At 42.2% G+C, this 21816-nt stretch overlaps 1 protein-coding gene across 2 annotated transcripts in view; it reads right to left on the reverse strand.

Moving 5' to 3' along the window:
- The window catches only part of CDH13 (cadherin 13), a 684692-nt gene that overhangs the window by 468253 nt on the left and 194623 nt on the right, over positions 1 to 21816 (reverse strand). For both annotated transcript variants that reach the window (XM_081870212.1, XM_081870213.1), the window contains exon 2: positions 8147 to 8258. In XM_081870212.1, the coding sequence (XP_081726338.1) occupies positions 8147 to 8258 (112 nt within the window). The remainder of the gene's footprint in view (positions 1 to 8146; positions 8259 to 21816) is intronic.

Genomic DNA, 21816 nt, shown 5'->3' on the forward strand with positions numbered 1-21816 from the left:
TATGCTTTTGTATTCCGGCGTGTTGTGTTGTGTTTACAAAATCTGCACCCCCTACGATGAGTTGCTCTAGTACTGGATGCTCTTCAGAGGACCCTGCTGTTAGGCTCAACAAAAGTGCAACTTTCATCAAAGAACGCAGCAGAGACACCTTAAAGCACCCGTGATTAATCAGTTAATAAATCCCACACAGTGGAAGTAAATTAAGCTAACAGCACCAGGGCAAAATGAATGGGGTTGGGAAGGAAATTCTTCATTAAAATCCAGCAGACGCAAGAACCTGCCGATGGACAGACAACCACCCACCCCGATCTGAAGGATTGCACACCCAGAAAATGCAATCCATCACGTAAGTGACAGAAGAGGTCAGCCATTAATTAACATCCAAATTAAAGCTTTTCAAGTAAGGGTCACAACTGCCTTTGTTTTGACATTTAAATCATTGGCAATGCTCTTCCTGGCTTTGCATTCACAGCACGCCATCCCAATGCTTTTTGTTAATTGCCTTCATTTTTCATGTATACCATTTCATTTATTGTCATTTTTTAAAAAAGGACCCTCCCCCCCCCAAAGCCACAACTTGTGTATGTTAAAAAATAAAACATGATTAATACAACATGGTTTTTTTAATGCATGTAGCAGGGTTGCTTGGTGATGTTCTATCATCCCCGCATGAACAATGACTGCCACTGCTAGAAATTTGCTGACCCGGGTGGTTACTGAAGCTAAAGAGCTGCGTGCAGCCAGGAGCATCATGATGACGGAGTCAATGGAAATAGGTGGCATCTATTGAGAGAACAGGGTCAATTACCTTTTGAAAACCTTTAATATGAACAATGAGCAGCATCTTCTGTGGGTGGGAATCCACAACTTAGGGGCTGCCACAGAGAATTCCTTTCCCTTCTGAACCTCTGAGAGAGGTAGAACTTCCAAGAGTGTCCCTTCTGCTGACCTTAAGACTCGTGAGTGTCTGTAGTCTGCTGTACACTGCCTTGTTACTTTATACAAGTTGGTGGTATATATATCTTTTTATGAATAAGGTGAGCAGGATGCAAACACCATAATTCTGCAGTAAACTAGATGAAGAAAGGTGTCATTTGCCACATAAATATGTCAGCAGTGGCTAAATATCTAGAGGATGGCTTCAAAGATTATAGCAATGAAACATTTACCAGTGTCTCTGGGACCCAAGAAGATCTAAGATGAAGTCATGCTGATTTCCTTAGGAACACTGGAAGCTGGGGGGGTGGGGCAGAACGTTTTAGCTATCTTTTCGTAGGTTAGTCAAAAGCTAAAGTTTAAAAAAAAAATGAGAGAGGAAAGCAACAATGAGAAATTAGGTGCACCGACAGAAATGTTTCTACTGCTGCTACCCTGAGTTTGCCTGCTGTGTTCCATTTTTACTTGTCATCTGAAATTCTCTTGAGCTCTCAGACATTTTTTTTTTGCTTTTGGGGGGCAGTGGATGAAACATGCTCAGAAACTTCAGTAGAAAATTGTGTTCTTGTTTCAAGTTGACCTGAGTCATTTATTGTGTCTCTGTGTTTGCATAATAACACACACACACACACACACACACACACACACGTCAACTCAAACCAAGAAGACAATTTTTCACACTCAGAACCAGAGGTTGAGGGCCCACATGTTCCAAATTCCCCACACTTATGAGGAATCATGCAAAGGATCAGGATGCAAGCATTCATTCTGTTAAAATATTTTAAAGATTGTTATCGTTGTTATTATAACAGTCCTGCTCATAATACAAAGATGATCTGCTTCTGAAGTCATTGTTAGAAAGACCATAGCAGCATTGATGTGTATGTATAAGCAAGAAGATATCATGCCCAGAGGAAGGGCAAGATATAAATTCTGTAAACCAAACAATCAGTAAGTCTTGAGGCAGAGCAGAGGAAGGCATAACTGAGTCTTGGAGAAGCCTTTTTTCCCACCAGGGTCTGGTTCTTGTTCCAATCCTAGTATCCATCAGGAAAAGACACTTTTCTAGGGCTGGAGTACACCACATCCCTTAACAGTCCTGATTTGAGTGGGACATTGCAGAATTACAAAAGCCACCCTGGCTTCTGATTGGATCCTGGAATGTCCCATTTCGGCTCATGCAGCACATGAACTATGGAACCTGCTCCCACTGTAGGCAGTGATAGCCACCAATTTGGAGGGTTTTTAAAGGTGAGACAAATTCATGGAGGAGGAGAAGGCTATCAACAGCTCTGAGCCATAACGGGGAGACTTTTCTTCCATGTTTGGAGGCAGTAATGCTTCTGAATACCAACTGCTGGAAAATCCAGCAGCACTTTTGTGCTCAGGTCCTGCTTGTAGGTTTCCCAGAGGTATCTGGACAGCCATTGTGAGAACAAAAAGCTGGACTTGATGGCTTGATCCAGCAGGCTCTCCCTACATTCTCATGATACCTTCTCCTTCATAGATAGGCAAAACATTCATCTCCCCACCCTGTTTCAAACTTCTTTATTGCACTTTGTTTTATATCTCACTACAAGGCATTTTAAAAGGTTGTTGAATGTGGGAAGCAAACTTTTTTATTGCTTCAGCCTGCATGCAAATAATAAAGAGAGAGAGAGAGGGCTCTTCACTTCTGCCTCTTTCTTTCCCCTCATAACTTTCATGATTAATGAACACAAGGGCATTTACAACTAAGTAGTAAATACATAAGAAGGAAGTAAAAAAAAAAAAAGCCCCATTCTTAATTACTGACGGAAACAGTGGCAATGGTATGTGTGGCATGTTTCTGTTTAAATTAAAAATATCAAAGGGATTTGCAGAGCATGGGGAGGGGGAGATAGACGTTCCCCTACAACAAAATATGACTGTTCTTTTCAATCTTCAGCTGAGAATTAAAAGTACTCTGTTTATTGAAGACTACAAAAGCAATCACCGTTAGACTTGCTTTGCATATTTGCTCTATTAATTTACATACTCATGGTGGGCTGCACATGCAGATGCAACGACTAAATTACACTGTTCTTGAGTAATGGCAACATTAAAAAAAGTGCTCAGCCTAGTCAAACAGACAATAAAAAATATTGATGAGTCGGCTGGAAAGCCTCTGGTTTAGGGGCACTTCTTCTGCACTGATCCATCTTGGGGTTTGATTATACCCGCTTGCCCTTATCTCTTATCTCATTCTGCTAAGCTATCCCCTCAAGTAGGACACTGCTCTCATCCCACACTGAAAATACGTGGATCGAATTCCCAGAGCTTCAAAGATTTTGAGGAGAGGCTAAAATAATTGACCTGTTATTTTCCCAACCTTCCAGCTGCACACATGCCTCTCCTAATTGGGAGAGGAATGGGTGGCCCCAGCTGAGCCCAGTAGATGTTGGGACCAAAGGGAATTGGCTGCTCCTGGTAGGGACTCTGGGACACTTGCTATGAAAGATACATCAACCTTGGATCTGGAGGTTCCATACCACTGACTTAAGACACATTTAAAGCACATACATTCTGATCAGCCATGGCAGGATATTCTCCTTGAAGAGCTTTAATTCCCAAAGTTCCCACTGAAGAGGGATTGGTTGTTAAACCATCATGGGAACTGGAGCTCTGGGAGGGGAACAGGGATCTCCTAACAACTCTCAGCACTCTTAACATACTACAAACCCCAGAATTCTTGGGGGAGGAGTCATGACTTTTTAAAGTGGTATGATAGTGCTTTCAGGGTGTGGCATGAATGTTGCCTCAGGCAATTCACTCTCTCCAGGTGGCCTCATGCATCCAATGCATCTACTGCACTAATGCAGGGTAGCGGTGGGCTGACTTCACCCAGAGTGTGGTACAGTGGATTGCCTTGATGCCCCTTGTGTCTAATGAGAATGCAGGCTTTAATCCATCATGACTGAGACCTAGAACTTCTGATCTGATTAAATTGGCTAGAAGTGTAGGGCCAACATTCCACTGAAGTGGAATATGATATATCATACCAATTTGGTGTCTCTGATGAGTAGAACTGCCTAATTTCTTAGATCACTAAGAGACTATTATTATTATTATTATTATTATTATTATTATTATTATTATATCATTATAGTTTTATACATATAATTTTATTATATTTATGGTTTCCCCAGCCACAGGGGCAGCTTACATCATATATAAAACCACAATAAAACATCAAACATTAAGAAATTAAGAAACAGAATATCCTATTCAGGCAATAAACAAACCAATAAATCAATAGAAACCAATAATAACAACAAGATAACAAGCAACAGCCTTGCTTTGTCTTTCCTTGACTTAATATTAAAAATGGTGTCTTAATTATTATGCCAGTTTCACACCAGTGCCACTTGCTGGTTATCACAGAAGCAGCAATTGGATATGGCTGAAACAGCTTTTCCTTTCTATAGGATCAAACACAGAGAAAAGAAAAAACCAACAAGACATTTGAATCAGACACCCTCCAACTGCACATCACTTTGAGGTGCCCAATGGCAAAAGACAAAAAAATGAGGCTGTTTCCTCCAGCTTGATTTGAGACATCTAAGTCCCCTTGGGAACTATGGCCAAAATGCTCATTCAAATTAACAACCAGTCCTCTTTCTCTCCCTCCCTCTTTTCCTCCTGCCCCCCTCAGTTTCTGAGGAAATTTTAATTTAATTACTGATAAGATTTCTTACCCACCCTTCACCATAAGCTTCCAGGACTGGTTACAGCAATACAACCATACAATTAAAGGGGAGGCAGGAAAAGGACAAGGAGGAGCAGGAGGAAAAGTAAAATACTGTAGGTATAGAATGACAATTTTTTAAAAAAATCCCAAGCAGAAACAACATGGTATATATTAACCAAAAGAGAAGAGGAAGTTCTACAAGAATACCTTAACTGTCAAAAATCATGGTAAAAAGGTACATCTTCAGTATATGATGGAAACTCACACTGTAGCATATCCTTGCCTTGTTTCCATAATTTCAAAAGCATGGCAGAACTAAGCGGTCTACATTATTTTTTGAAACATTCCAGTGAATTTATCAACACTTACCTTCGTACCTTTGAGTAGTATTAAATATGGTGGAGTGTACCTTTATTAGCTTGGCATTAAGATTTGCATGATTGAGATGCGGGTGGCGCTGTGGGTTAAACCACAGAGCCTAGGACTTGCCGATCAGAAGGTCGCGGTTTGAATCCCCGCAAAGGGGTGAGCTCCCATTGCTCGGTCCCTGCTCCTGCCAACCTAGCAGTTCGAAAGCACATCAAAGTGCAAGTAGATAAATAGGTACTGCTCTGGCAGGAAGGTAAACAGCATTTCCGTGCGCTGCTCTGGTACCCCAGAAGCGGCTTAGCCATGCTGGCCACATGACCTGGAAGCTGTATGCTGGCTCCCTCGGCCAATAAAGCGAGATGAGTGCCGCATCCCCAGAGTCGGTCATGACTGGACCTAATGATCAGGGGTCAAGGAAAGGAAGAAAGATTTGCATGACCAAAATTATTCTTGGGAAGTCATATTAAGCCCTAGAGGCTATTGAGCATGGGGTGGAGTGGGGTATTAGAACACAAAGAACTGCCTTATACCAAGTCAGACCATTTGTTCATCTGGCTCATTACTGACTACACTGACCAGAGTTTTTAGGCAGGAGTCATCCCAGTCCCTACATGGAGATGCCAGGGATTGTATCTGGGTTCTCTATACAAAGCATGTGCTGTGTCACTGAGTCACAGTCCTTTTGAATGAATGATGTTCAAAAACCAAGCATATGTGCCCTTAAAAGGAAAGGATCCTGGGGGATATGATGTTAGAGCATGTTCTTCTAGAACAACATGTGCACTATCCTTGAAACAAGCACAGTAAGACACAGGCAGAATCCTTTTACACACACAACCTAGAAGGATCAAATATCCTTGAGAGCCTCTTGAACATCAAAACAAGATGTCCAATAGTAATGACGACTAGACAGCTAAAGCTCCCTTTTGTTCAAAGGAAGTGGATACTGAAAATCACTGAGAGCATTTTGACTCACTTTAATTTTTTACAGGGAGAATTATTTGGGAATTCAAGATTCCCTACAATATGCAGATCCAGTATCACTGAGAGCATGCATTGCTGAGATATGTCTATATCACACTAACTGGGAAACATGGAAGAGTTGCATTGTTCCTTCTGTCCAAGAATGGCACATATGAAAAACAGGCAGAGAACAAGTCAGGTCATTCCCCAGCAAACTGCTATGAATGCACAAGGTTTGCTTCGCACACCTTGAGAACGGTGGTCATTAGGCATCTATTTATTTATTACAGTGATTTGTATGCCACTTAATCACAGTTGTCTCTAAGCAGTGCACAGGAGACTAAAACAGCAATTCTAAAAATAGTTAAAAATGAATTAAAACAATAAAAACAGAATTCAATTAAAAGCCTGTTGAAGGATAAAGAAGTGATCAGTAAGTGCCAAAAGTTCAACAGGGAAAGGGCCTTTCTGATTTCAAGTGGCACAATACTGAACACATGACCCTCTGTGGATACAAGCCATGCAACCCAGCCATGGGGGACCACTAACAGGGACTTCCTCAAAGACCCTAGTGAACAAGCAGGGATATAATGGATCAGGCAGTCCCTGAGGTTTCCTGGACCCAAGTTATGAAGGGATTTGTTAATTAATATAAGAACCTTGAACCTGGCCTGGTAGGGTATGGGAATCCAATGCAAGCTTTTCACACTGGAGTTCCATGCTGGTGATAGTCTGTTCCCATCAAAAATCTAGCTGCAGCATTTTGCACCAGCAGGAGTCTCTGGACAACAATGACAACAACAACAACAACAACAACAACAACTTATTTTTTTTATACCCTGCCCATCCAGCTGGGTTTGCCCAGTCACTCTGGGCAGCTCAAGGGTAGCCCCACACAGCATGCATTGCAGTAATTGAGTCTTTAGCCTAACATGAATCATGGTGGCCAGACAATCTCTGTCCAAAAATGGCCATAGCTGGTATAGCAGCTGTAGCTGGTAAAAGGCATCCCTAGTCACTGAGGCTACCTGAGCCACCAATATTGGTGCAGGAGCACCCACAAACTCTGAATCTGTTCTTTCAGAGAGAGTGCAATTCTATCTAGCACAGGCAACTGGCCCATCTTCTGCACATTGGAACCATCAACCCACAGCATCTCCATCTTCTCAGCGTTCAAGCTTAGCTTCCTGGCTCCACCCAGGCATTAGGAACCATTAACTTTTGTCACCACAGAGACAAGTGAAAAAAAACTCTTCCAAACCACGTATCAAGAGTCTTATGCAGTTGAGGCTTTCTGTAGTTCCTTTATGAGAAATCCCACCAACACTATATTTGGACAACCTTGGCTCAAATCCAAGACATTTGTGGATGCAACACTTCATCCATCGGTCATGAAACCTCCAGAAATATGAATGGCAACACCACTACATGTTCTCCAGCTCCCCTTAATACCTTGATCAAACAACTCAAGTGCAGAAAGCACAGTTAAGACTTTATGGACCATTTAGCCTTGTGCTATCTGCTTGCCAAGCACACAAAGCCTCTTCTCATCAGTGCCAGCACTTTAATGCAACACCTGTCTACTGGAAATGGAATTTGGCCATGCAGTTCATTCATACTCCCAGCTAGCAATAGCAGTTGGTCACCAGAGGTTCAAATGCAGAGGATAAGAAAATGTCTGGAAAGGTTTGAGTAGCACATTCTGAGGTTAAACACATAGCAGGAACATCTTGTGGACAAGTTGCAAGACACGCACTCAATTGCAACTCAAGGTTTTCTATCATAGTCACTCGTTATCAGCACAAAACCAACAAATTAATTCAAGAACCAAATAATTCAGGAGAAAGGGTACAGTGATTATTCCCAGTGTCCACATCAATATTCAAGCCAACCATTAATTAATGGACAGGAACTACTCAACACAGAGCCATAATACAAAGAAAAGTCTGTATTAATACGGGCTTAGAAAAAGCCTCTCCCGCTTTCAAAATAATAATAATAATAAAATAAATAGAAGTAATCACACTCCTGTAGGAACAACAGAGGGGAGCCTGTCACAAGGACAATGAATTTTCTGATATATTCCAAAAATGATAGGAACACACAGGCTGTGGTTAATACAATTTGTGTGCGTGTGCAGAAATGACATATGAAAATAAGCTTCCTTACAATTCAGAATCGGCTGGTCCGCCATGAATGCAGACGGGTGTTCAATATGAAAAACCTTTTGTTGGAATCCAGGGATGCATTCTAAATCTTCCGTGAACACATGCAGCAGCACCTGAGAAAACAAAGGGGAAAATGACTTTTCATATCTGCTTGTTCACCGCTCATGCTGGCTTCTGCAAATGATAGCAGGTTTGGATTTAACTTTCCACGAGATTAAAAATGCTCCCTTACATCACACCTTCCCTTTAAGTTTGCTAGTTACTTTAAAAAATTTCCCTTTAAGTTTGCTAGTTCTTGCCTTGAGGGTGTACTGCGGAGCTTTCATGCAAACTGTAAGAGGAAGTGACATAAATACATTTCCCATGCAGTCAATCTAATGCAGTTAACAAAGCACATCAAACAGGTATTTCAGGACACTCATCTTTGGCATGTGTGTGTGTGTATGTCCTATTGGGTTGCCCATTGATTTCAGTGTTTGAGTGCCAGTAATCTCCCAGGACATGAAAGTTCAGTGTGTGCGGAAGCAGTCTCTGAGAAGCAAGCTGTTAAATGTCTTTGAAATGTTAACATCTGTGGGCACTGGGGGGAAGAAAGGCAATGAGGGGTCCATGGGACTAATTGTACATGGTGCAAATCTGTTAATTAAGGCCCAAAGTAGCCATTATCGGGGACATTATGGGCTGCTACCTACTAACCATGACACCATTGAGCTTACAATTTCCTTTCCCACATGCAGCCACCAATGTTGCAAACGGGGAACAGGGAGTTTAATGATGCTCAATGGTAGAGGACATATTTTGCCTGCAAGAGGTCCCAGGCTCAGCCCCTGGCAGGAGAGGGAAAGATTCTTGTCCAAAACTCTGTATGTTTGAGAGCCACTGCCAATCAGTTGGCATGTTTGATTTATTTATTTTTATTTATTTTGATCCAACATGGCAACCTGAGATAGTTTTAACTGGAGCTCCCATGAGTCAACCCTGGGACCACCAGCATGCAAAGGATGAATAAGATGATGTAAGCAATATCTGTAATATGGAGCAATACTTCAATGGAGACATTGCTTTCCCTGTCAGGCAATTGGGAAGCAAAATATATTGCACTGCACAGCATAGGAAGGATAGGAACATTTTCAACACAGTGGTACTCTTGAATAATGCATCACAGCAAAAACACTAAACACTGAGCCTCTATCCTATGGGGTACTTTGGAGAACGACTACTCTAGCCCTGAAGACAACAAAGTTTTCAGCTGGACACAGCTTCATTGTTCAGTCTTTTGGAGGAAGATGAAAACATAGCCTGCAGGAGGCAGGAGGAACACTACTTCCCATCTTCAGCATAAGCCACAATTTGCCCAGTTTTGGCTATCATTCAAAAGATGTTTACCTGGAGGAAGACTTGAAATGAAATGTTTGCAGCATGCTGGAAGGTGAATCTGAAGGTGAAAGTTAAGTACAGTTTGTGTCAGTGTTTGTATGAGATCACTGATCTGCCTTGTCACTGTATGAGCGCTTGGCCAAGGAAAGGGAGGAGAAAGGCAAAAAGAAAGGAATTTGTCAAAGTCCACTTCCAAAGTGATTCCTCTGAGTGCAGCTGAAATCTCATAAGGCTATTTTCCTGGGCTATCTTAAATAAAGAACAAGCTTGTGATGACGGAAAACTAGAGACAAAACAAGCCAAACACATACTGCCCAATATTTTGAAAGGTTCAGTGGAGCACGCACATGGCTCTGAAAAACCATCAGGAAGCCAAGAGCTTGGGCGATGAAACTGTCACTCTCCATATGCTGTTGGACTACAACTCCCATTGTTCTTGACTACTGACCATGCTGTCTGGAACAATGACTGCTGGAGCATCACAGGTTACTCATTCTTGGCCTAGAGGTTTCAGCACCTTAGAGCCGCCCAATCAGCTTGAAAGTGGAGCTTTTAAGCAACTGAGAAGTATTTTTCTATGTGCTCTTTGGAGCCAATCAATATGCAAGGAGGTGAGTAATACAAGTGAGGAAGAGCACCGAGGAAGAGTCATTCTACATGCTGGAAAGCTAAGCATTAACACTGAAAACACAAGGTGGTTCAGTTTCAAGAGAATGGTTTGCAAGTTCTGTTATGTACAATAGAACTTCAAGGAAAACTGAAATAAGTTACACTGAAAGAACATATTGGAGCACACTAAATCATTTGCCTACATTCACAGAAAATAGATATATCTAGTTGAAAAGCAGTTCACGGAGGTCTGCATTGATCTTTGCAATGCACCACAAATAATTATTATTGTATAATTATATAGAACCTTTTAATGAGGGTGATAGAGGAGAGTGCAAAATATGGTCTGAAGCTCAACATAATAAAAACTAAGATTATGACCACTGGTCCCATCACCTCCTGGCAAATAGAAGGGGAAGAAATGGAGGCAGTGAGAGATTTTACTTTCTTGGGCTCCATGATCACTGCAGATGGTGACAGCAGCCAAGTAAAAGATGCCTGCTTTTTAAGAGAAAAGCAATGACAAACCTAGACAGCATCATAAAAAGCAGAGACATCACCATAGTTAAAGCTATGGTTTTTCCAGTAGTGATGTATGGAAGTGAGAGCTGGACCATAAAAGAAGGCTGATCGCCGAAGAATTGATGCTTTTGAATTATGGTGCTGGAGGAGACTCTTGAGAGTCCCATGGACTGCAAGAAGATCAAACCTATCCATTCTTAAGGAAATCAGCCCTGAGTGCTCACTGGAAGGACAGATTGTGAAGCTGAGGCTCTAATACTTTGGCCACATCATGACAAGAGAAGACTCTCTGGAAAAGACCCCAATGTTGGGAAAGACTGAGGGCACAAGGAGAAGGGGACAACAGAGGACAAGATGGTTAGACAGTGTTCTCAAAGCTACCAACATGAGTTTCACCAAGCTGCAGGAGGCAGTGGAAGACAGGAGTGCCTGGCGTGCTCTGGTCCATGGGGTCATGAAGAGTTGGGCACGACTAAACAACTAAACAACAACAAGTATAATCTTAGAAGGTAGTGTAATCTTAGAAGGATGTGTGGCTGCGAGGAACCGTGGTTTTGAGACAGAGTGACTGTCATGAAGGAGCCCTGAACTTCTGAATTTGCCACTACCCTACTGCATACAACCCAATAACTTACTTGGTTGGTGTTGTGGGTGCTTTTTAACACACCTGGCATTTGAACTCCATTCCTCTCACTTAAATGTATCTCAGCCGGTAGCCTGAGAGCTTGACGCCAAGACAAGTTGGCAGAGCTCAGGCAGAGCAGATGGATATATTCCTCATCCTAAATGGTGTGCAACAACTTTGACCTTTTGTTCAAGTGATAAACTAGAAGATTGGAAGGAGCCAGGAGTGGGACAGAATGAACAAGCCATGGTCCACCCTACAGTGCTCAGACAGCAGTAGTTTGTAGCTCACCTTATTCTCTGGGTATGAATGGAGAAATTTGATTCAGTTCACATGTAAAGGCAAACTTACAATACTGTATATGCAATTTCTGAAACAATGCACCAACTGAAATGCTGTAATCACTCAAATTCACTCTTCCCAGAGTTTTGCTATGCAGTTTGCAAGCCCCCTAAATTTTTTTCCCCAAATCCTAAGGTAAAGAACATTAGGTTGTACATTATAATTTGGGAAATCATTTTGTGTATATTCAAATACATAAAAAATGTGTACATTTGGAGAAATTCAACAACAGTGATACCTTGGGTTAAGACCTTAATTTATTCTGGAGGTCCGTACTTAACCTGAATCTGTTCTTAACCTGAGGTACCACTTTAGCTAATGGGGCCTCCCGTTGCAGCCGCGCCGCTGCTGCGCGATTTCTGTTCTCATCCTGAAGCAAAGTTCTTAACCCGAGGTACTATTTCTGGGTTAGCGTAGACTGCAACCTGAAGCGTCTGTAACCCAAGGTACCACTGTACAATGCTGCTGAATCTTCATGGGAATATTTTTTTTAAAATAAATAAATAAATCATAAGCTGATGTGGAAATATGGAGCACTGGACTTAAGTTTGAGAGGGACAGAGAAGCCAAAATTCTTACATCCTTATACATACAATCACATCAATATTGCTTTTCTCAGTCTGTCTTATCAATGGAATCTTGAGCTGAAGATGGTAAAGGGACAGAAAACTAAAGCATTTGGAGAGAAATGAAAACCTCTTATCCAAACCTCTCAGCAAAGAAACAGATAGGTGTTATTGGCTTACTGTGGAGATGAAACTAAAGAAATGAGTACTCTGAATGGCTTCAGAAATTATCCTGCAAGGGATGTGTGTGAGATCATCTTAGTGACCCAAAGTGCCCTGCTTTTTCCTGGGAATAATTACAAGATGCTGGCCCAGCCCTCTTGCAAAACAAGATCATTCTAGCCGCACAATTTCCATCACATTCTTCTCTCCTAGATGTTTGGCAAGGTGCCAAATTCACCTGCACCCAGAAGGTTTTTAATTAATTATCTTTTAAAAGCATTGGCCTGCTTCCGCATTCCTTACCCACATACACCGTGAAAAATTCCTTTATTGAAATTAAATGGCTGTCTTGTCTGCTAAAGGTCTTTGCTTTGAAAAATTCATAGTCCCCAGAACAGAATTAATACAAACTGAGAAAAGAACCTACCATGAAAACATTGAAGGGGGTAAGGACACATACTCTGTTTAATCTACAACATTCATTTCATTAACAAAGTACAGTTGAGGGTGTTAACAACACCCCTGCTGCAAACGGTTTATCAATCAGAGGGAAAGTCTTGTGCCTCCAATACTGGCTAGCACCCAGTCTGAGCCTCTTCAAAATTTATCCAAGTTGGAGACCATCTCTATGTCTTGCAATAGAGACGTGCTTTCTCCCTCTCCCATAACATGAGAACTCATAGGCATCCAATGAAGCTGAATGCTAGATCCAGGACAGATATTAAAAAGTACTTCTTCACACAGCACACAAGTAAATGATGGAACTCACTCCCATAGGAGGCAATAAGGATCACCAATATGGATGGCTTTAAAAGAGGATTGAAGAAATACATGGAGGACAAAGCTATCAATCACTATGCTCTGCTTCCATGGTCGGAGGCAGTAATGCTTCTGAATACCAGTTGCTATGAAAATACAGGCGTGCTCTAATATTGCTTGCAGGTTTCTCACAGGCAGATGGTTGGCTACTGTGAGAATAGGATGCTGGATGTCATAGAATCATAGACTTGTGGACCCAAAGGGTCATTTAGTCCAACCCCTGCAATGCAGGGTTCTCAACACACGATTTCCCCATCCAATTTGAAACCATACCAGACCCTGTTTAGCTTTGCAAATGTGCTAGCCATTTTATTGCTGCACCAGCTCTTCTTAAGCTTTTAAGTGAAGAAATAATTCGCCATAACTCGCAACTGTTGATCTAATGGTGGCGAAGATTCAGGAAGTGAAACTTCCTTCCATCACAGGATAATCATGTTGCACAACATGCTGCACTTGCTGAACTTCTTCTGATCCTGCAAGTATTAAGTAGGGACAGAGTTTTGCTCAAAAAAGCTAGCAAATCGTGTCCATAAAAAAATCAGTTTATGGACTCATTTCTCCTCCTCTCTTTTCTTTCTTTATTCCTTTCTTTCCCCCTCCAGAGGCATTCCAGAGAGTTTCTTAACAGCAGGGAGATAGCCTCTGAAACAAGCTGCTGCACAGAACATAAAATTAATTTCCAACTAGCTGGTCTCAATGTCATCAAAATAGATTGGGCAATTTCAGGTTTAGAAATCATTTTCTCAACTTGTTCCACTGTAACTCTTCTCCATTATTTATCACCTTCAGGGGCATTAGATCATAAAGCCATAAGCTCCAGACTGCTAATTTCATTTCGAAAGCTGAAAGTGTCTCAGCACATCCGGGTAGCAATTATATGGCCGCCCATAACTTAAGCACCAGTTCAGCCCTCAAAATCATCTTAAGTGGGGCTCCAGTGGTGCACCCAGCCATCTGCCAGCATGAATTTTTGGCTGGGATTATTAATGCAACACAGGGCTCATTGTGCGAAGAAACTGTTAAAAAAACCCAAACACCTGAGCACAGTCAATGGAGAAAGTTAGGTAACTTTCTGTCCTCAATGCCAGGAATGTAGAAAATGCCATATCCTGAGATAGGTCATTGGCCCAGCTAACCAACCAGTAGTGTCTTGTTGCCCATTGGGACTCATGATGCAGAAAGCAGAGAGGCCAAAAGTAGGTGGAGCCAGGAAGCCAATGATAGGCAGTGCAAACTAATTCTAGCTTTGTCCCCATCCTCCTTCCTGTTGAGTTTTCCAAAGGCAACATTAAGAAGGAGGAAGCTGACCAGCAGTGCCCGACCCCTGATTGGTTGTATGTAAGGAGGTAGGCCTGTGGGGACTTGCTGAGGGAGAACTGGAGCTTGGTGGGGCAGTGCCCCATTCACCTAAATGGAACAGCCTCCACTGTAGACAAACATTGTCTTCTCCATGGTTGGGGAGCCTGTTGAAGCCTGAGGGCTACATTGCTGTAGAGTCATACCTTGGGTTGCAAACGTGATCCATGCAGAAGGCACGTTTGCAACCCACAGCATTTGCAGCCTAAAGCGCCGTGTCTGCACATGCACATGACATCATTTGGCACTTCTGTGTATGCGCTGAAACTCGGAAGTAACCCGTTCCGGTACTTCTGGGTTCAGCGCAGCCCGCAACCCAAAAACGCACAACCCGCAGCATTCATAACCCAAGGTATGACTGTATGTCCTGAGCACACAAGGAGGGTAAATGGCCAGCAGTTTTAATTCTTTACTCACAAAGTATGAACTTCCTGAGGTGCACTAAGCATGCACACACATGCTTCTAGTGGCTTGGTACTGTAGCTGGTGCCCCTCCCTGGGCTTGCACTCTGAGGTAGACTGCTGGAGTAATGGTAGAATCATTCCCACACACAAATTTAAGTACCTTTGTCTGACAGTGAGAGCACAAGCAACTTGCGATTTCTCTAACACGGAAGTTGTTGCTGTGCCTTCCTCTTCAAGGCTCTTCTGGTCCTGGGGGACAGTGTGGGCGAGGATGGAGGGGATTCTGCCAGCCCCCTCCACCTGCTGTGCTGTGTCTTTCCTTCCCCATCTCCAATTGCTCACACCCCTCCCACACGGGAGTCACAAAACCCCATAAATCGCTACCCACTTCCCATGGATCCACCTCTGGCCCTGGTACCTCTTCCACCCGCTCCTCAGAGCTCTGCCAGTCCCTGACATAATCTCAGCAGCCTTCTGGGGCCACATTCTGGGGGCACATTCAAGTGGTGGTCAAGTCCAGATGCAAAACTGGACAATGAACGTGAGTTTTACTTTGCAGTTTCTTCACACTCACACATCCTTCCCTGTCATGGAAATAGATGGATTCGTCCCTCCTCCCCCACATGATTGGCAACCCCGGGGGGACATGCTCAGAAGTCATAGATCTGCTTTGCTGCAACCGCTGTCCCACCTGCCCACATTATTTATGCCAGTTTTGATGGACAGCTGTTGAGTGATAAAGCATCAAAGGTCTGGCCATGGCAGGCTACAAAAGCTGCAGTGATCATATTTTACCATTCAACAGTTCCATGCAATGCTGTGTGTGCATTGAGTTGTGGTGGGCCGTTGGATTTGTGTGCATAGAATTTAATCCTCTTCCACATTTCCTTTCTTTTTTAAAGAGAGAGAGAGAGAGAGAGGAAAAAGACACCCCACAACCCAGTGATAATTCAAGAAACTTCTCTTCATAACCTCTACGGTGTTGCTTCCACATCAGATAGTGAATTGAAGTCATTTTTGTGAGAAATGCTATTAAGATTTGGCAGCAAGATCCTTCTGAGATGACAAATATTCCTTTAAAGGGCCTTTCCTTTCCTTTTTACAGCCAGGCTCTGTCCTAAGAGTGAAAGTCACACTTGGAACACTGAAAGGTGGGTTATGAAAATGCAAATTACGGGAACTTTATTGGCTCATATGAATTCCAAGCTCTCTTCCCACTAAAAAGGTATGGCAGCAATAGGCTTCCATTAACTGGAATTGGAACATGACAATCTCTTTAGACGAGCCATATAGCGCCAGGGAAAATTTTATAAGAAAAAGGACTCATAAAAGAAATGATGTGTTTATTATAATCTTGTTTTATCACACACAGGATAGTCAAAGACAGGAAAACCTGACAGTGGACCATTAAGAAGGTGATTTAGCGACAGACAGATATGCTTGAGGAGCCATCTAAAACTTAAGTCAGTTATAAGAAGCACATTGTGAGGATCACACTTTTAAGCAGGTGTCTGCACTACATGTGCAAAATTCCCCAAAGAGCTCCATCTGGAACTCAAGACCCATTATGACAGATTTGTGGGACATTTGTCCTGCCATTTTGGATTTTGGATAGATCTGCTTCAACTGACAGTGCCTTTGCTACAGGGAATTTCATTTGCAGGCCCTTCAATGCTTTTGTTTGCCTATTTAGCTGACTGCATCATTGGTTTTGTAGTGATAAGACTACATAGCCAGTTAGTAGCTCTTATTTCCTATGTACAAAATGGGAACACACATATGTATTATTTATTTTATTTAAAATAATTTAAAATAAGCTGCTCACACAAATATAACAGCAGTGTACATAAAACAAAAAGTCAATGTGAAATGTACACCAAAAGCAATGCAGTTAGAATAACACAACACAGCAGCAGAAGACGTCCAGGTATACTTCCTGAGAAACATTCATCACATTTCAGCAACTGAAATAACATTCTTCTGTGCACTGTTCTGCAGTATTAACATCCAGGGGCATACCATTATTTTATACCATGTATTTATGACTTGATAAAATAACCCTGAAACCACATATGTCCAAGGTATCTCACTGAAATCAAAGCCACTGTATTAGAGAGATGTTACTAACTTTAGATCATACCAGCGGGTCTTTCAAAATCTGCAGAGGAATTTAAAAAATCATACCCAACAATCTTTGAAAATAACTGTGTTGGCTCAGAAGTTAATTTGCGCTCCATCACAAAACGTTTAGATGAAAATTACCGGTATTACCTTTCTGGAAATCTATGCATAATGAAGAGAATACTGTAGGCATCTATTACCATTAAAAACTTATTTGAAATGACAAAAAATAGACTAAAGTACTAATGGACATCTGAAGGGTTTTAATTGTTTAATATTACCCTGCCTAACTGGAAGAGGGAAAGTGGAATTTATCCAACCATTCATTATGCATATCACATTTACAATACACGCGTGCACACACACATTTTATGAGGCCTATCTAACTACTCTCTTTGGATTTTATGGCACAAAGGGACATTAACAGTTTTTTTTTATCCCCTTTCATATAATTGCAGTCTTGTAGGGTACCCAGGAAGTTCATTTCCCAGTACCAAAGCATCAAGTTTCCCACCTACAAAAAATTTCACAAAGTAGCTGGTATAGAGACTCAACTAAGACTTAATTTTACAGCCTTTAACATGTTTTAACTCTTTACGCTTCAGCAAAAAAGGGGAAATGCATCAAAACAGACATATTTTCATAAAATTTGCATGTGCAGGTTTATATGTATAGAAGGACATTTGGAAATGATACCTGAAAATTAAATAGAAATTCAGTCCATATCGCCATAGTGGGAAAGTGTCCCTGCACTGATCTCCTTTGCAGAAGTGAACTATTGGTACACAACTTCAAGGCCCCCCCCAAAAAATCTGCACTCTGATGGTTCCTTTTCTCTAAACCAGATTTGGACTACACATCCTTCAAATAGATGATGCCATCAGACAACTGTCCCTTATGGCAACCTTTCAAGTTAGAGGGCTACCCTACTGGGACGCCCTATTCTTGGCTGCTGTCACTAAGGCTGAAGATCAGGTCAGTGTCTTTTGCAATGCAAGGAACATGGCTTAGGCATAGCCCTGCACTCTTCACCCACAGGTTTGTGTTTTTTTAAAATGAGATGCAGTCCTTTACATGATGTTACCCAAAAATTCTCTATTCTCCTCTTTGTTGTGGGCAGAGCAGGACTGTAACCATTGGAGAAACTTTGGGAATCTACTTCCCATGTGGATTCTCTAAGGCTGATACTTCCAGCTTCCAGACCTTTAATTTGTGCTACATAGAAGAGTATGCAGGCATTATTCTAGACCAGGGGTCTGCAACCTTTAAGACAAAAAGAGCCACTTGGACCCGTTTCCGAAGAAAAAGAAACTGGGAGCCGCAAAACTCATCATTATAAAAATAACTTTTGTCACTTTTTATTATTTCTTTGTTTGACCCCTCAGAATTACTCCTCCTCATAGAAATAAACGTTAAATTAACAAGTTACCTTTGTGTGTGTGTGTGTGTTCTTCACTCCCCTTCAAAACTGTGACCAGCGTACATGCCCCCTTTCAATGCAGTGACCAGCGTACATGCCCCTTACAATGTAGCAGGTGGGCGGGCAGGAAGGTGATGTCGGGACGGTGTGTGACTAACGCATGCACCACCCCCATGCGACGTCACAGCCAGTACAGCGCCCGCCACAGTGGTGAGTGTCGGGGTGCACAATGTGCCTCCTCCCCTCGCTAGTATCCGCCCCGGAGCCGCAGCAAAGGTGTAAAAGAGCCACATGCGGCTCCGGAGCCGCGGGTTGCAGACCCCTGTTCTAGACAATGACTCACTAAGATTGGTGTTTGTGTGTGTGTTTGGAGCTGCCTTCCGTCACCCAATTTTCTGGCTAAATCAGTGCAAATATACTGGAGTAACTCACAACACCAAGGCCCTTCAGAGCAAAGGAAGATGCCTTATACTGTTAAAACTGGTAGTTAGCCCAGTTGGTTAGAGTTTGGTGCTGATAACGTCAAGATTGTGAGTTCAATCCCCATACCTGCAAATTCCTGCATTTTAGGGATTGGACTAGATGACCTTCAGAGTAGCCTTCCAACTCTATTATTCTATGATTCTATGGCTGACAGTTGCTTTCCAGGGTTTCAGGCTGGGATCTCTCCCAACCCTACCTGGAGAGGTCAGGGATTCAACCTGGGACCTTCGGCAAGCAAAACAGATGCACTGCCACAGAGCTACAGCTCTTCCTCATTTTTAAATATTATTAAATTAAATTTGGTTTTATTAATATTTGCATACTATTAAGTATCATCACCATCATCCTCATCCCCTCGCCCCAGCTCTTCTTCAGAAAGAACCTGGGAAGTCATTCAGCACAACAGCTGAACATTTTGTGTGTACATTATAATAAAGCAAAAGCTCTAATGCTTACTATATCCTAGTGGCAACTATGACATTGCATCAGGAATGACCTTTTTGCAGGAGCAAAACCCATTAGAAGTAGAAGCAAACCATTAAAGATAAACTCTTAATAGGCAAACCAAAAAAAGGGGGGAAAGAGAACTATACCTGCCATAAATTAATTAGTTCACAAATATGCAACCAAGACCTTGGTCCATAACCCTCTGTTGTAATTACTTGCCTTTTCTAAAAAAATAAAATAAAAGTAAGAAGCAGCAGCAGCAGCAGAACACAATATTTTTTAATGTACAAAGGAGCTACTGTTGACCTCAAATGCATTAAGAGTCCCCAAGAAAGTTTTTGCATGTGAAAAATTGAAATCTTGCTCTGTTAGAGTCAACACTCTAATGGAAAAAATAGTTCTGATTATCCTCCACTGCTTTACACAGGGATAAAGACCAGGGAATGATTGACATAGCTGGAAGATTGGGGAGGGTGCATCTTTCTCTAGCATAGGGGAACAGATTGCATTAAAAGCACTATTAATGTGTGGTGGGATAAACTCATTTTTAGCAGTGATTTCAATGAAAACTCACCCTCCTCCTGGAGCAACATGAATCACCACCCTATCAGAAAATTGACTTTGGCTCTTCCACACATCAGTAGTGTGGCAAAACTACATATGCATATGGAATTTCTATGTACAGGCTTGGGGGGGGGGGAAATCAGGATTAGGAAAAAAAAATATCTGTAAATTGTTTTGGTGATTGAGAGGCTTAACCTGAAATCAAGCTAGATTTAAACTTGCTGGTTTCTCTGGTATCTTCTCTCTTAGATGCCAGCTTATGGTATGGATGTATTTCAGGTCACATCCATGGGCAGCTGCCAGGTCCCCACATCCTTACAGGGCTCACCTATGACTGCCCCCCCCCCGTAAAAAAATTAGCCTGATACATTGAACAGTACCAGGAGACTAGGTTTAGATGCCATCCACCTATCCCGCTAATGTAGTATCACTCTGGAGCAATGTGGGAGATAAAATTATAGCACCAGTACCTGGCATAACTTAGACCACATCAGAGTCTGAAAACATAGAAGGACCTCCAGAAGGAACCTCTTAAAACTGAATCCAGCTGTGTCCCAGACTGTGTGCTGCAAACATCTCCATGTCTGTTTTTGCTTTTGCTTTTTGTTAGTGTGTGTGTGTGTGTGTGTGTGTGTGTGTGTGTGTGTGTGTGTGTTTTTAAAAAAGTTTGATCAGGTCCAATGGTGCATACTCCCATGTAAGTGTTCATAGGATTCTATACAGTGGTACCTCGGGTTAAGAACTTAATTCATTCTGGAGGTCTGTTCTTAACCTGAAACTGTTCTTAACCTGTTCTTATCTTTAGCTAATGGGGCCTCCTGCTGCTGCACCACCGCTGCACGATTTCTGTTCTCATCCTGAAGCAAAGTTTTTAACCCGAGGTACTATTTCTGGGTTAGTGAAGTCTGTAACCTGAAGCATATGTAACCCGAGGTACCACTGTATACACAGTGAGACAAATAAACATATATATAAGGAAATGTGTGGAGAGTATATGATTTCCCAAACAAATAAGAGGAAAGCAGACATACTTGATCATCAACAGATCCTGGTCCAGCTTGTATTTTTTGGAAAAGCATCCAAACCATAAAAGTATTTTACCTTCCAAACCACCTTATGTGTCAGGGCTGGAGTGAAGTTAACTCTTTATTCACGGAAACAATCCACAGCTCTGGCCTCATGGCCCCAGCAACTCTTCCCAGTGCCCACTGCAACTCCTCCTCTCCAAGGTCTTTCTCATGCAGTCTCAGGCTGTTTGTGCACAAAGCCCCCCTCTGCTCTGCCCGTTTCATTTCAGTGTGTGATGTAGGAGACCAGGGGGGAGGGGAGGCGGTTGCAAGTAGGAGAGGGAGTCTTCTTCCATAGTCTTCTTCCATAGTCAGTCTCTCTGCCACCTGGCCCCACTCCTGCCCAACCCTCGGTTTTTCCTCAGGGTCTGAACAGTGCTCTGCCACATCCTCTTCCTGATCACTAAACCCTGTCCCCTCTTCTGCTTCTGACACCTCCTCCCCCCAGTCTTCTCCCTCTGACCACTCATTGTCATCCCACCACCAATTCCCTGGCTCTGAATCTTCTTCCCTAGGGAGTCCTCAGCTGGTGCCTCCCACCATCCAACCATACATTATATGCATGTTGAAATGCTCCCAAAGCAGCAAAAGTGTTCCTAATGATCCATAAACTCTTAGCATACATTCTGCTGGAATTATGCTACCTTCTATAAATATATATTTGCTAGGGACAAAAATTGTTTTTTTTTTTTTCTTTCTCTCCACAAATGTATTTACTGCCAAATAAACTACTTCTCGAGGAAGAAACAGCCACCACTTAAAAGTGTCACCTGATATATATCTGTT

This window comes from Podarcis erhardii (genome assembly GCF_964252035.2).
Source record: "Podarcis erhardii genome assembly, chromosome: 7".
NCBI classification, from domain to species: Eukaryota; Metazoa; Chordata; class Lepidosauria; order Squamata; family Lacertidae; genus Podarcis; species Podarcis erhardii.